This window comes from Pleurodeles waltl, chromosome 3_1 (assembly GCF_031143425.1).
Source record: "Pleurodeles waltl isolate 20211129_DDA chromosome 3_1, aPleWal1.hap1.20221129, whole genome shotgun sequence".
NCBI classification, from domain to species: Eukaryota; Metazoa; Chordata; class Amphibia; order Caudata; family Salamandridae; genus Pleurodeles; species Pleurodeles waltl.
In genome coordinates, this window is record NC_090440.1 from 319,258,707 (window position 1) to 319,274,086 (window position 15,380).

The window sequence follows — 15,380 nt, forward strand, 5'->3', positions numbered from 1 at the left end:
TTTCTTTAATAAATAAATGCTATGTACAAGATGATTAAAATACAAACTATGCAACATTGTGAGAGGCATGCTGAGGTACTGCACAGATTAGGAAAAAAACGTGAAATATTTTATGTATTAGAATTGTCAGCCTACTTACAACAGCAACGGGGTCATTGCTTCGAGTTGCCGCCAGACTGAAGGTCTTTACGTGGGTGTTCCTTTCCAAGGCATTTGCAAATTCTTTCAGTGTTGGAATGGGAATATTCTTTAAAGACAAAGTAGAATATGTTCAAAGGTCAGAGTATGTCTTTATTTGCAACCTTTATTTCCCAATTGATCCTATCCTTAATTCCATACAGTCTTGCAACGAGTACTACTCTACTACCACAGAATTCACCTCAAGAACACCAATTAATAAGTTAATTACCTTCAGTAACATTCTTTCTGGTAGAGACTCTGCCTAGCAGCAGATTCTTCAATATTTCAAAAGTCCCCACGCATGAGACTGGATCTGGAAACTTTTCCACAGTACCTATGAGTTCCAGAAGCTGGTGCCATATGGCTCTACACAAACACGGTTCTGCTACAGATCCTATATTGATGCCACTCCTGTTTGCTGACTTCAGTTGCTTTCAAGACTGCCCATGCCCAAAGACGTGGAGCTCTAAAAGCAAACTGATAGACCAGAATACAGATTCCTAGACTTGGGATCTTATTGATGGGTAGAGTCCAATAACATAACAGGGAGAATCGGTGAGGAATCTGTGGCTAGATGGAATCTTTAACACAAAGTGTGTTATCAAAAGTAAGTAACTTGTTCTTCTGATAGTGACTTCCAGCCGTCGCAGATTCCTCACGTTCTGAACGGATTCCAAAGGAGATGCTAATTGGAGGTGGGTTGCGAATGGGCTTAAACCAGGAAGTCCTGCAGGACCAAGCAGGCAAAGTGCCCTTCCTGATGGATTAGGGTGTCCAGACAATAGTGCTTTGTGACTGTATGGAGGGACGACCACATAGCTGCATGGCAAATGTCTAGGACAGGGACTCCAATGCTTGCACAGTGTAAGCAGCTTTGGCAGCATTTTTAGCCAGTGCATAGCAGACCTTAATGCAGAGCATGATCCAGCATGAGATGGTATGCTTCTGCACAGCCTTGCCTTTTATCACTCTGGCAAACCTCACAAAGAGCTGATTGTCCACTCTGCAGTCTTTCGTACAATCAATGTAGAAGTTTATCTCAGTTTTGGGGTTCTAACGATTAAGTCTCTCCCCCTTCTTAGAAGTGTGAGGCGAAGCTTAGAATGCTGATGTCGTAGGCCTCCTGTTGTAGTAGTGAGCCTGCTGGATTTTGGGGTGCAGCACCACTGAGTATGGGGGACCAAGTCTGATTCCACACCGCGTGACAGCTGTTGGGCTAATCCCGCCAGCTAGCTAGGAGCACCTCACCAGTACCAGAGGTAAAAGTGATTTGTGGCAGCCTATCGCATGACACTCAGACTCCTCAGGTAAGTCGTGGTAGAACAAATCGTACCCCTTTCTCTCAATTATACAAGTCTCATACATGCAAAGACAAATAGAAGCAGGATCTTGGTTCCTGTAAAGAGGCATGATATGCGATTATGAGGATAATGAAGCACAATATATTACAACAGTGAACATGAAAGTGATTCACATGAAGAGTCCCACCATACTGTCACAATACTGTATCTAATATCCCTACCTCTACTACTAAGTTTCTACATGAGAGCAAAGAGCAGTCGGAGCCCTAATCTGTCCAGCTAGTCCCGGGAAGGAAGCCCAATCCCCATATCTGTGTTCAGCAGTAAAGAAAAGGTCTGTTAGTCTGTTGGCGGTCCTCCCACACAGACAAAGAGGAAGTGTAGAGTTTCAGCAGAAACTGCAGCAAGAGACGACAGGCTGGCTGGAATGTCCCATCTGACTTAGTTTGGGCAGCATGTTGTTTTATAATAAAATATGTTGTTCTGAGGACTATCCTGGTGTGATAATGTGTCTTTGTTGTGTGAGGTAGACATCACACTCTCTGGACTGGCAATACCCAGTAAAACTATTGTGTGCAGCCATGGAGTTAGCACAGCATGAAATGTTGTGCACAGAAGTGAATAACAAATTCTGCATGGAAGGGCAACTGAATAACAAATTCTGCATGGAAGGGCAACTGATAAAAATAAAACAGTCACTAAAAATGAAGCCTTGCTAAAATAATAAGAGGAATAAAATGACAAGTGACTAGGTGAGAGGACGCAGGCGTCAGACCCAAGCTAAAATAAATGAGCCTACATAAACACTAATAACCTCACAACACTGGGAAGGTGATGGTTTGACCAATGTGGGATAGCGTCACAACATTTGGTAGTAAGGATGCCCTATTTTGCAGAACCAGCTTATCGGGGAAGAAAGTGGTATATGGTGGATACACACACAGAGCCTGAACCTCAACCACACACCGCGCTGAGGTGATGGCAACACAGTTTTGATGCTGGGAATCCACAGGGAACAGCTGTGGAGTGGCTTGAGTGTAGTACACATCAAATAGGTAAGGATGAGATGAAGTCCCATTGAGGCAGGACAAAAAAATAAGTGGGAAACAGATGCTGCAGCCCTTTCAAAAACCTCATCACAACTGGTGATTTGAATAATGAAGATTGACCAGGCAATCACAGGAAGACTTAAAGATAACTTTCAGCAGAACCCAAATCATGGACTTGCTGTATTAGGGAGCGAACCAAACCACAAACTTGTCCCAGCGACATGCATATACAGTCTTTGTCAAAGGGCCACCAAGATGACATCAAATGCCTCTGGAGGGAGATCAAAGCCATTCTGCTGTTGCCGATCAATCTCCAAGCATGAGGTGGAGATTGTGAAGGCCAGGGTGGAGAGCCTGGCCTTGCTGCTCTGATCTTGCAGATCCTCCCAGAGGGAAAGCCTTATTCTCCCGGAGGGGCAGCCTTATCAGAGGGCAAGCCCAGGAGTTCTGGATACCATTATCTCTGTGCAGAATCTAGAGCCACTAAGGTGACTTGAGCCTGGTTGCTTCTGATCTTCTTGACAACTAGGGCAGGAGTGGTATTGGCAGAATGATGTGTAGAAGTCCTGAGCACCACCTGAGGTGGAACTTGTCTCATAGCGAGAGATGCTTAGGAAAGTCCAACATGCAGAAATACTGACATTGTGCGTTCCCGGCGGTGGAGAACAGATCAAGCCAAAGTTCTCCCCACTCGTGAAAGGAAGACATCTTGTGACACCTCCAGGTGTAACCACCACTCATGATCCGCTAGGCATCGATGTCTGAGTCTGTCCGCCCTGGAGTTGAATGTGCCTGCAAGATGATTCACTACCAGGAAGAGCCCTTGGCTATCCAGCGGAAGGGCAAAGCCTATTGGCATAGGGTCCGTGAACCCACCCTGATCTGTTTCTTGCAGTACCACATGATTATGGTGTTGTCTGTGAGGAGCACCTGTACCAGTTTCCTCTTGATGGACGGCAGGAAGGCTTTCAGTGCCAAGCAGATGGCCCTACACTCCAGAATTTTAATATGGGGAGCTGTTACTTCGCCAGAAACCAGAGGCCTTTGATCTCCATCTCTGCCAGGGGCCTGCCCCGCTCAGAAGTGATGCATCAATCCGCACTGTCAGCTCTGGGTGGGAAAGGGAATTCCTGCTGATCCAATCGTGGTCCAGTAATGACTACTGCAGATCTTTTGAAGTCTCCTCAAAAATCTGAACTTGGTTGGAGAGATCCCCTTGATTTTGGGCCCAATGAGACTTCATATCCTGCTGCAGGGCCTGCATATGCCACCTGGCATACCAGACCAGCAGGATGCAGTGGGCCATAGGTACCAGCAGCCTCAGAGTTGTCCTCATTAAAATCCAAGACAGAGGCTGAAAGATCAGGATCATAGCCTGAATGTACTGGACTCTTTCACCAGGGAAACCAAACCTTGTCCAGCATGGCTCAGATGAAGGGGAACATTTGAGAAGAAGTCAGGTGTGAATTCAGCATGTTGATAATGACCCCCTGGATGACAGGAGGTTTGCCATAGTCTGGAGGTGGTTGAGCCGGCCTTCAACAGACAGTTGTTGAGATAGGGAAAGACTGGCACCCCTGACGGTGTGCTGCCATCATCATCACTTTTATGGACACTTGAGGAGTACTGGTGGGGGCAATACAGCACACTGAAAATGCTGCGGTCTCATTATGAACCACAGGTAGAGCCGACGGGAGAGCAGGACTATAATGTAGCAATAAGCATCCTGCAGGTCCATTGCCACCATCTAGTCTCCAGGAGCAAGGACAGCCAAGGTCTGTGTGAGGGTGAGCATTTTGAATTTCTCCTTCCTGGGGAAGGTGTTGAGTTGGTGTAGAGCTAAAATAGGCCTTGTAACTCTGTCTTTCTTGGGGACCAGAAGGTAGCAGAAACAATAACCATGTGCTACTTCTGGCACTGGCACTATCTACAGCCCCTCTGGCCAAACCGACATGCACTTCCTGGCATGAAATAGAGAGCTGGTCCTCAACCAGTTGCTGGGTAGATGGTCGGAATGTTGCCTGTCATGTGGAATTTTAAGTGCAGGGTCTGGCGTCTCACTGGGATTCGGCGCAGCTTTGGTCGCATTCAGACTGGCTTTGGAGGAGACAATCCGAACCTCCTCTTCAGGAGGCGAGGGAGGTGTTGCCATCAGCATACACAGGCTTGACATGGTTTTGGGTGCCGGCATATGAATTGGAACCGATGACAGAAGTGACTCAGAGGGTTCAACTGGAGCAAACGGTGAACCCGCCGGCAGTAGTCCAGGTGAAAGGCCTCTCAGCTCCAGGAGGCTTGAAGACATGCCAGAGACTCCAAAGAGTTAGAGCAAAGCTGTGTGGAACTCTCATCTGGCGCAACATGGCTGAAGGCCTCGGAAACTCCAGTTGTGGCAGAACCAGCTGTGGAATTGGCAGGAGCAAGATGGTTGGTGCTGCCGATGCACATCGTCAGAGGAGTGGGAATGGCACAAAGGAACAGAACTCCACTTCAACTTCTTGTGTTCTATGGGCTTACCAGAGAACTTAAGGCGTGACTAAGACCGGCCTCTAGAGCACTTCTGGGCTGAGCTGGACTTGGATCGAGCATTGGACTTGGAGCAGTCCTGATGCTGCTTTTGCTTGTGCCTGGTGACAAAGTTTTGACTCCCATTCCTAGATGGCCTTTGGATGGGTTCACTGATGTGCAGTCCCTGCAGTTCTTAGAGTTGTTGGCCCGGCCCCAGTGCCACACACATACATGGTGGGAATCTGCCATAAACGTCTGCGTGCAACAGTTCTTACAGGGTTTAAAACCTGTCATTTTAGTGGGTGACACCCTTTGCACAGTGAAAACATTTTGAGAGAAAAGAAATCGAGGTAAGGATCTCTGAAAGATCAGAAGCAGCTCTGGATCCGCATCTGATGGCGCAGAAAGAAGTGAACTTACGTCAGTGCTCAGGAGTCATACCCATGTAGGCCGCACACATCAGTTCCCGGGTAGAACGGTATCAGGGCTGGGCCACCTTCAGGCATGCAGAAGTACGATGGAAATGTTTTCAGATCCAGTCTGAAGCCAGGGGAGTATACAAAAGGTGAGAAATCTGCTGCAAGAAGTCTAACAGAAGCAAGAATACAACTGCTCTTTGTGAGGAAGACATGGGTTCTAAATTATTTCAGGAAGAATTGGGGCATATTTGAGAACGAGCTAAAGATATTGATTTTTAGATAATCTGACCTATCAAGGGGATCCTTTGTACCTCTCAAAAAAAAAAGTTCTGCACAAAAGTCATTTTCAGCACGGGCTAAATACACTTTGCTATGGATACATAATTTTGTAACATTTTCATGCAATTTGGGGAAATATCATAAAAAATTACACATTTTTGCACAGTATTAGTGCCAGGACTGTAGACGATCTTCCAACTAAGTGGTGTCATCTTAAGTTTTGCACTTTATCTCATATTACAACAAAAAACCTGGTTATGGTCTCACTGAAAAGGACTGAGTTTATTAATCTCATTTATCCCCTGCTCCCGATGGATTTAAAGTCACGTTTTGAAATAACATACCTGCATCATTTTTGCTTGTGCCTTTTGGGAATTCAAACCTACTGAAAAGCCATACTTATTTCGAATTTATTCTTTAAGGATGTTCATGGTAATAACACTAAACCATCATCCCCACCGACATATTCCTATGTCACTGGGGCAAAGTTTGGAACATGTGATGTAAAAATTTCAGAATAAACACATTGTCAGGTATCATGGTCAGTCAAGCTGGAGCTGGGATTTACCTTTCACTAAGAACTATATTGTTCAGGGAGTGCACAATTAAAACATATATTACTTCCTTTCATATCTATAATCCACTAGTGAACCACAAACTTTTGGAAGAAGTATACATCAGGTGACATATCTAGGAGTTTTAAGGTAAATATGTGAGCCGACTTTAGCCATCACCACGTACCAGTGTGACTGAGTTTTAAGAAAAACGTCACTTCTTTGGAAATTTCATGGTAGAAACCAGTCTCTGCAAACTCTCCTATGCATTGAATTATGCAGAATGTGAAACTGATCGGGAGGAGGGATAGCAAAAGCAAATCAGGTAATTTGAGCAATCTGGTCCTTACCTAGGGTGCCCATCCGTCCGTAATTTACACGGACAGTCCGTATTTCTAACACCTCTCCGTTGTTCTTCTACGGACACAGTTTGTCCCTAATTTGAACAATGCAGGGTGCCATCCAATTATGTGGCTGGATTTCACCCTTCAGTGGACACTCAGTAAGGTGGTCAGAGTGTGTAATGTTACCTAGGATTGGCTTCTATGTCACCAGACAATTATGGGGCTCATCACTCCCCCCTCACCCTCAAATGCCCCCGACTATCATCCAGAATATTTTAATTAGTCCTGGTGTTTCTTTAAGGAGTATCAACTTCTTAAGTCAAATTTTATCACCGCATTGGGAGGTACTCAATAAAAGTGATGTATTTTTAAAAATGAATTTAGAATCAGCCTTAGCTCACCTACGCCCTTGATAAAGTACCATTCATGGCCTAAGAGACAAGCCAGTTTTCAATGCACGCTGTATGTGGCCCAAATTCTTATAGGCAGAACATTTTAGCCTATTAAATCAAACAGTAAGTTTTTTTTATTGCTCATATTCTGAAGTCACATATTTGAAGGTGCTTTCATTTGTGATAATGAAGTCAAGGGAAGATTGGCAAAATAAAATATTTGCCTGAGATCACACAATTTGGTTAAGCAGGAACTGGGATTAATACCTGGTTTTCAGGTTTCACTCTGTACAAACCGTTCACTAAATTGATATCTATGTGTCGTTCCTTTTTTTTATCTCAAATGTTAATAACGTTGATTTTAATGCTTTGCCCGTAAGGGTAGGGTGTGGATAGCAGGCAGAAGCCGAATTAAAGCTCGGTTTGTTTAGGGTTTGAGGTTACATAAGGACATCTAGCTGAGCCTGGCTCAAGCTTTTCAGTGGCTTTACAGCTGGTTAGTGGCTTTACAGATTTCAGCGGATCGCCCATCTCCATGGTATACAAGGGCACCTTCAAATATTTCAGGCTACCTTTACAGGACAACATGGTTTTAATCTGTAATTATTTATGCCGCCACAAAGAAACTGAATTGAAGTAATAGAATGGTTTTCTTCAGCACACAAGATGAACTCAAGTAGCCAAAAATAACCAATAATACTGGACTAACCACTAACCTTGGGTTCCCTGGCGTAAAACACTCACAACACCTTGCTATGGGTAGTAAGCACTATTTAAATGCAACTTCAATACGTAAACTCAGGAAAAGACAGTAATGTTGCTCCACTCTAATACTCTAGCCCACACAACTCAAGAGTTCAATGGTGGCATTTTTATCATGTAGGGAGCACAGAAATGTTTCTAAATTAATTTTGAAATTCTATCATTTTTTATTCACTGTCCTCAATGCAGTGTAGCTGAACTGCAAACTTCCTATTATACAGTTGTTGGCAAGACTGGTCTGGTGAAAGTGGAGTTATGCTCTATAGGACTGGGACAACCAATGCCATGAAAGTGTTCGAGGTGGCAGGATGGGTTCCATCTTGAACAGGGAATAGTATGTGAGATGTTTGTTGTAAACCACAGATGGATGTAAAAACCTACTAGGAACATTACCCCTCCAGAATTGCAGTAAAAAGAAACCAGCTGTCCCGTATAGTGAGGAAGAAGAGGCATACAGGGTAAGGGAGTGCCAAGGAGGTAAGAATGTTTCTTGGGGTGTCCCCTCCATGACAATGGACATCTATAAAGGAAGAAGGGACTGGGTAATAGCCACATGAGGCGCTGCATGTGCATGGTGGGATTTACATGGTGAGTACCCCCATAGTCTACTGACAGGTCTTGACACCTGGAGCTCTGTTAATGTTTTTAATTATGATGCTTTCCTGTCTATTATGAATGTGTTTTTTTTAACTAAGTTGTCAAATTTTCTTTACTCCGCAGAGGTTTGAAAAGTGTTCATTGCTACCTGTGATATCTTGGTGAGCATATTCCTCCACACCAAGGATAGCTACTCCAATTCCACTAAGATATTTAGACTCCTGTGGTTTTTTTTTTGTTCTCCGCAGTATTTTAGTTGAATATCTCTCTCTTTCATTAACGTTTGGCCTGGCGTTAGCCAAGACCTTTTATTTTACTAAACATGGACGTACAAAACATGGATAGATAGCTAGAGATATTCATATATATATATATAGATATAAATAAATATCCTAACCAGTCTTCCAGCCTTGGTCTGTTGTCAGTCACCCTCTACAGTGTACAGTTTGCACCAGGGGATCAGCCCACGTCAGCCGTTTGCTAAGTTCACCGTGACTCCATTTTCCGTTTCACAAGGGGCACATCCATGCAAACAGTAGCCCCGTTTATGCTAAGTACTACTCCGGTCACTTGTGCTTTTAGGGACCCAAACTATTTTGGCTGTTGCCCATTCTGGTTATGTTGCTGAAGGGAAAGCATTTCCCTCAGCAGTACGGTTTAACAAAAACCTTGACAAAACAAAACTAGCATTGCCAAAGCAAAAAATGCTGGCAGGCATGACCTCTGCCGATGTGTCTGTAAAACCAACGCTATGTCTAGAATTTTGACCCTTTGTTCTGAATTTTTACACCCACTGCCCAGAATTAGCCTCCAAGGTATTCACCATACCCTTAGCCTGTATCCCAGCTAGTTGCCACAAATTCTGTAATATGCACAAACACTATACTAGCACCCGTGACTACTCAAAATAATGAGAAAAGATTAGGTTGATCTTCAAGAAACATATTATATGGCCCAACTTCATTATGCAATAATAAAAATCTTCATGTTTCCCTTTAAGTCAGTGGAGTGTAAAAAGAGAATCACAGGGGTACACTAATAGTGCGGGTGTGATCATAAAAAACAATTTGGTAGGCAAGCGTAATGGACCACAGCCAGAGCAAAACTAAACACAATTGCAAGGAAGGGTACAATCACACTGGAATGGGAACGCTTAAAACAGCAAAAAGGTTCACCGAAAGCGTCTCCTCAGTGCAGTTCTCTCAAAACTCTCCTCCCGTGTTTCAAGGAAGAGTGGATTAATACTTATCCATATTCACCAATGTTAAATGGTAGCAGTTCTGGTGATGCAGAAGATCACTGACGACACAGGAAAAAGTAGGATTAATTTGCACCCTTGCTGAAGTGAAAAACTGTCAGTGAAGTAGAGTGAATATATGTATTTAGAAGTACATTTAGAAAAAGAATACAAAATAAATCTCTACAGCACATCATAACCAGTGTGCACAGGAGCACCGCACTACAAGCAAAAGTTATTAACATTAAACCTTTAGCTCTCACAGTATGTAACTGGAAGATGGAAAAAACTGCAACTTTCGGTACGTTCAAGACATGCTAATAATAATTACCTTGATATTATTTAAATTAACATCTACCAGCCTCGGGTCGTTTGCTTTAATCCGCTGCAAAGCCTCTTCCACGTTTGTGGGGTTTGGAGGCTCATCAAAAACAGGATTCACTTTTTCTCCTTTGACTATATCTGAAATGAAAATGAAAAACAGGTGACCACATTAACCACGATTTTTATATAATCTACACAGTTGAAAAGCCTGCCTGCGTTGCACGATTTAAATGGAGGCAAACTAAGCCACCCATGCTGTGACCAACAGCGCGTAACTATTAATCAAGGATGGTCTTCATTTTAGTCTAATCTGAAATGTGGCTCCTATGCCACAACTGTACTAAGAGAGAGGCCAACTTGGTTGGGGGCAGCCCACCAGTTCCATAATCTTGGTAGTCCACCCTCCATCAGCACAAACCCTAGCACTAGTTCAAAGAGTAGGAAACATGACTCAATGGTGAAAGAAACAATTCACCAGATAACCTACATCAAAAAGATACCCTACCATCTCCTATCCGACCAGCAGATGTCTCTTGTAAGAGTCTCAATCCTGCCACGACAGAACTACTGCAATTGCATCAATGCTAGTCTCACCAAGAAGCAGACTACAAAACTCTATAGGGGATACAAAATAGTTCAACAGTGCTATATGTTAACTGTGTGAAAAGTGACCATGCAACGTTTGTCTAGAAAAAACTCCTCTGGATCCCAATAGTGGAGAGCTTTGAATTCGACATCCTGTGCACCATACATAAGGTGTTCTTGGAAAAAGGACTTTGGTATATTTAGAAACGGGAAACCCACTATACCCCTTGTAAGAGCCATGAGGTTCACAGTCTGTCCATCCTAAAGAAACAAAATGGTAGAGTCACTAAAATTAACTGACTCATTCTTGAACGAAAGCAGGAATGCACTAAGAACTAAAAACAAACATATGCAATGGACACCACATATTTCAAGAAAGCTTTGAATCTATATTGCACCATCCCCATTGTCTCCTCAATGGAGCATCCTGATAAGACAGAACGAAGAATGTCAGGCAGACTAATACCAGCATAGGCATCAGTTATTTCTCTACAACTCATAAGCATGCATAACTGGGCTTCGCAATGAACCATTGAACTTAAAGTTGTATGTATCATGAACATCAATGTTGGAACTCAAACAACATACCATGGATCAGGTGACTCAACCATACTTAGATGTAGCCGGGAAGCAACATATTTCATGGATTTCAAAAGCCAGAGATGTAGTCAATGGTTGAGAAATCCACAAAGTCGTTCTAAATATTCTGTTACTTGTGAAGGAAATCATGGTTAGCGCACTTGCTGGAAACTACAGCAGGAAATGACTATAGTCTGGTAAATACGGGAATGGTGTGGAAAGTTAACAGAATTAATTTCTTTGTGTAAATCCTAGAGTCCTCTACCTTGTTCAGTGCTTCTCTCAAGAGTGGAGAGGAGAAGAAAAACAGAAGTCAACACCGGCAAGCAACTTAACTACTAACATTGCTACATGACTGCCAATGGTCAAATCCTTCAGTAGTTTTTAATATCTATGGAGTGGGAATGCAGTAACTAAGTTGCGCTAAAAGAAATTAAGATCTGCCTTGCTTTTTGAAAGCTAATTTACCAGCAGTACAGCTTTGTTTTTTCCCTATAGAATCATCCCAAAAGATTATTTCAAAAATGTAATGGTTTGTCTTTAAATTCGACACCAACAACTAGGTTTAATTGTATGCAGTTACTTTTAAGCTGTGTCACACTTTTACAGAAGCTTTTCACAGCTGCCACATTCATAATGCCATGGGGTGGCTTGGAAGTGGTCTGCCCCATTTGGAAGGTTCTTGTATTCCATAGTTATTCAGAGACTGCAGAACGGCGAGATAAGTGTCAAGGCAATTAGCTAGTTTGGTTTCTTCTTAGATGATTAACACTGGCAGTTCTTTCCAGTTCTCACAGGTCATGCTGTACATATCTGGAGTGTAGGATCCCTCAAGGTTCATCACTCAAACACTTTAATATACACATAAACCACTGATTCAGTATTTTGGATTTACTTTAAGTGGCATGTCAATCACCAACAACTACTCTAAGACACTAAACAAGTGAATACATTCAAAAGAGGCTTCAATCTTTTATGGTAGCAAAACCAGGCTACATAAACTACAACTAGCTCAAATAGAATACCAATGAAATCAAAATTACGGTGGTAAAGAATGTCCTAGCAGTGAGTCAGATGCATGGCTGACTGATTGAATGGGCGCAGGGCACTGACCTATGGAATCTGTCAGGAATATATATTTGATATTTGACCGTGATCTTTTGTTTAAGCCACAGCTAAATAACTTGGCATTGGGCAGTTTTCTAACCCTTACAATCCTAATGAAAGTTTTGTCCCTTATGCCTGAAGACTGTAGAAAAAACATTGTCCTGGCAACGATTACTTCATGTCTGGATCACCTTAATATCAGTTTCCTACATTACGTTATCAAGAAGATGCAGCTAATTAGGCTTAAGGATGTGATTCCAGACTGTCCTTCAAAAGTAGGATTATATGCAAATTTGACTTTAGAATTAAAGATACTTCCAAAGTGATAATCTACCTTATGTTTTCATATTTCACACCAATGGCCCCCCAGGTGCCCCAGGGGTGGGGGTGCCATGTAACTATAAGCAGGGACATTATGAAAGATCACATGTGCCCTGGTGAGGAAAAACTGCCCATTTAACTTTTTCCCCCATTGTAGAGGCCTAGCTCCATAGGCGAACGTTGGAATATTTTATTTAAGTATAAATATTGCTAGGAAGGAGCTAGAAAGCCATTCAGGGGCTCAAACAATTGGTAATGATAAATCAAACAACTTGCAGCTCTTTATCATAACTAATACAGAAGAGGAGTTATAGGACGATCTTTTCTGTGAGCCAAAATTCAGCCCTCTAGCAGCCTCTCCTGATTGGTCAGCCTAAAAAGGCTCAGCCAACCTGCTTTGATGAGGTGATAAATGGCCTGCATTGAGCAGAGGTTATCTGGTGGGGGGAGTTCTGCTGCAGAACAAAGGCCAGAAAGGGGGTTGGGTAAATCAAACTGGGCTCCAAAGAGAACAGGGCAGTAAGAAATACCAGCCAGGCCTACCCCCTCCTCCTGTACCTCACAGCCAGACGGCAGGCCAAGGAATGGAATTTGCAGATGGTCTGGAGGAGGAGTGTTAACAGAAATAAGCAACACCAGTATGTTGGTTTAGCCAGGTCTTACTCCTCTGGAGAGAAATCATCCATCTTGGATTATTACAGTGCTTTATGGGACATGAATATGCCACACTTTGGAGGAAGCAGTCAAGCTTTGGGGTGCCCCCACTCATCACCCCTTTCCCCCCCAAGAGCATTTACTAAATATGCGAGAGCTGCACAGCAACTCAGATCTGCTGCCTGAAACTACAAGAAGAAGGACCGCTCTGCTGGAACCCATGTCTGCACCGCAAAAGACTGCTCTCTAAAGGACTGCTCCTGCTACACACAAGGAACTACAGCCCTGAGGACTTTGCCTTGCTTCCAAAAGGATTAAGGAGTGGGATCCTTAACAGCAAAAGGTTAACAGGCCTTCCCCTGCATCATCTCCATCAAAACGTCCCCAGCCTGGAGTGTGTTGAGAGGACTTTTAAAGGTTTGGCCAGGTGCACTGTGGGGAATTTTAGTCCAAACTTGCAAGGACCATCTCATAGCTTCTAGACCCTTGGATTTATGGTTGGGACACTTTTAACCCTCAATGGAAACTTCAGGAAGAAGTTCCAGAAGTTTGGAGCAACTTTTGGAAAAACTTCATAAGGTGACCGACCTGTCGACGAGAGTCAAGCTGCCACCGCCAACAAACCGCAACCCGGCCTGAATTTTAGGTTAGTCCCACTGAAGCTCCGAAGCTTTTCCCAGTCAACAAGACTTCCAGGAGTTGACTGGGAGTTTGCACTGAGCCAAGCTGACGATGTTGCATCGGATCATGGCCAGACGAGGTACCTCGCCAGACAAGAGAAAAAGCTCCAGAAAAAAACCACGACTGAGTCTGAAGGTAAAACTTTGATTGAGGCCTCCCACTCAGTGTATCTGAGCAGGGCTCCATCGCGGTCAGCCTCACATTGTGACTTGGTCCTGGTCTAGTGTGACCACAGTGTTCCAGGTTGGAGCTATTAGCTTTAAAATACTAGAAAACACATTTTTTTATTTAATCTTTAAAAATTGATATCACCAATTCCATATATAGGAGTTTTGTCGTTTTTGTGTCATTTTAAAGATAAAAATATTTCCTAAGTTTCTAAACTGGAGTGGGATTTCTATTGTGTCTTACTTATTTACTGTATTGGTGTATTTGAATGCTTTACAAGCCTGTCTCCTAAGTTAAACCTGCCTCCTCACAGCCAGCTACCAAGGGTTGAGCCAGGGGTTAATGTATTGAGACCTTGACTGGTCCTTATGTTGGGGTGGTGGCTGTGTTACTAGTGGTAGGTGCATGCTTATCTCTACCCAAACAAAGGTGCTCCCCAAAAATGAAGTTCAGAGGCTTGGCAGCTGTCCTAATCTCTCATGCCCACCTCAGTCTCCATAGAATTCATTGTCTGTTAAATTGGCACAACCTGGATAGGCAAATCCTTTTCCTTCTGTATGCTGAAGCTCGCTACAGTCAGCCTCTCCACAAATCCCCAATGTTGGTGGGTCTGCATACATCCTTTGAAGCTTTTCCCCCTGGAAAGGCTTATGCAGAAGCTTTTCTGAGATTTAACAACCCATATCTGGTGAACTGTAATTTTGACTCTTATGTGTCTTTTACAGTTTGTGTTTCTTTAAAAGACAACAAAGACAGTAAAAGACACTAAAGTGACTTCCCCCTATGATTCTCCATCAACTGTAGCTACAATTATACAAGCCTAGGTCACAGGGAAAGATACCAGCCCTGTCTCAGTCTCTAGAAGCCTGGCTTTAGTTTTAGAGCATATCTGTTTGTTCTGTAGAGGGTGGTTTTCTCTGTCATACTTCTACAAATAAACCAGAATTACTAAAACATTTCAGAAGGGTTGGAGTACGGCTCTGCATTTCCTATCTGCTGGGTTAAGTGAGACATTTAAGATTAGAAATGTGATTACACTACTGTGGAATGGGCACATGAGTTACACAAAACTCATTATCAATATTACCTAAAGACCCACCTGGTTACTTCTGGAATAAGAGATTATTTCATTTCACAATATATTTTTGTTCATTTAAATGTATACATCAATACTCACCAGAATATTCTTCTTTGTTTAGACCATTACTGCTGCTAACATTGCTGGAAAACTGTGCATTAGCTAATAAATTATGCATTCCAAGAATAGCTGAAAAAGTAGAAAACATGAACACATTATTAATTAAACTGAAAGTTTAAGGATTCTATCTCAGAAAATCAT

The 15,380-nt window shown here is 43.0% G+C and overlaps 1 protein-coding gene across 3 annotated transcripts in view; it reads right to left on the reverse strand.

Annotated features, from left to right (window-relative positions):
• Positions 1-15,380, reverse strand: part of LOC138284064 (tropomodulin-3-like) — a 257,423-nt gene that overhangs the window by 44,948 nt on the left and 197,095 nt on the right. For all 3 annotated transcript variants that reach the window (XM_069222468.1, XM_069222470.1, XM_069222469.1), the window contains exons 5-7: positions 15,219-15,308; positions 9,954-10,084; positions 140-247 (exon numbers count right to left, since the gene is read on the reverse strand). In XM_069222468.1, coding sequence (XP_069078569.1) covers positions 140-247; positions 9,954-10,084; positions 15,219-15,308 — 329 coding nt within the window. The remainder of the gene's footprint in view (positions 1-139; positions 248-9,953; positions 10,085-15,218; positions 15,309-15,380) is intronic.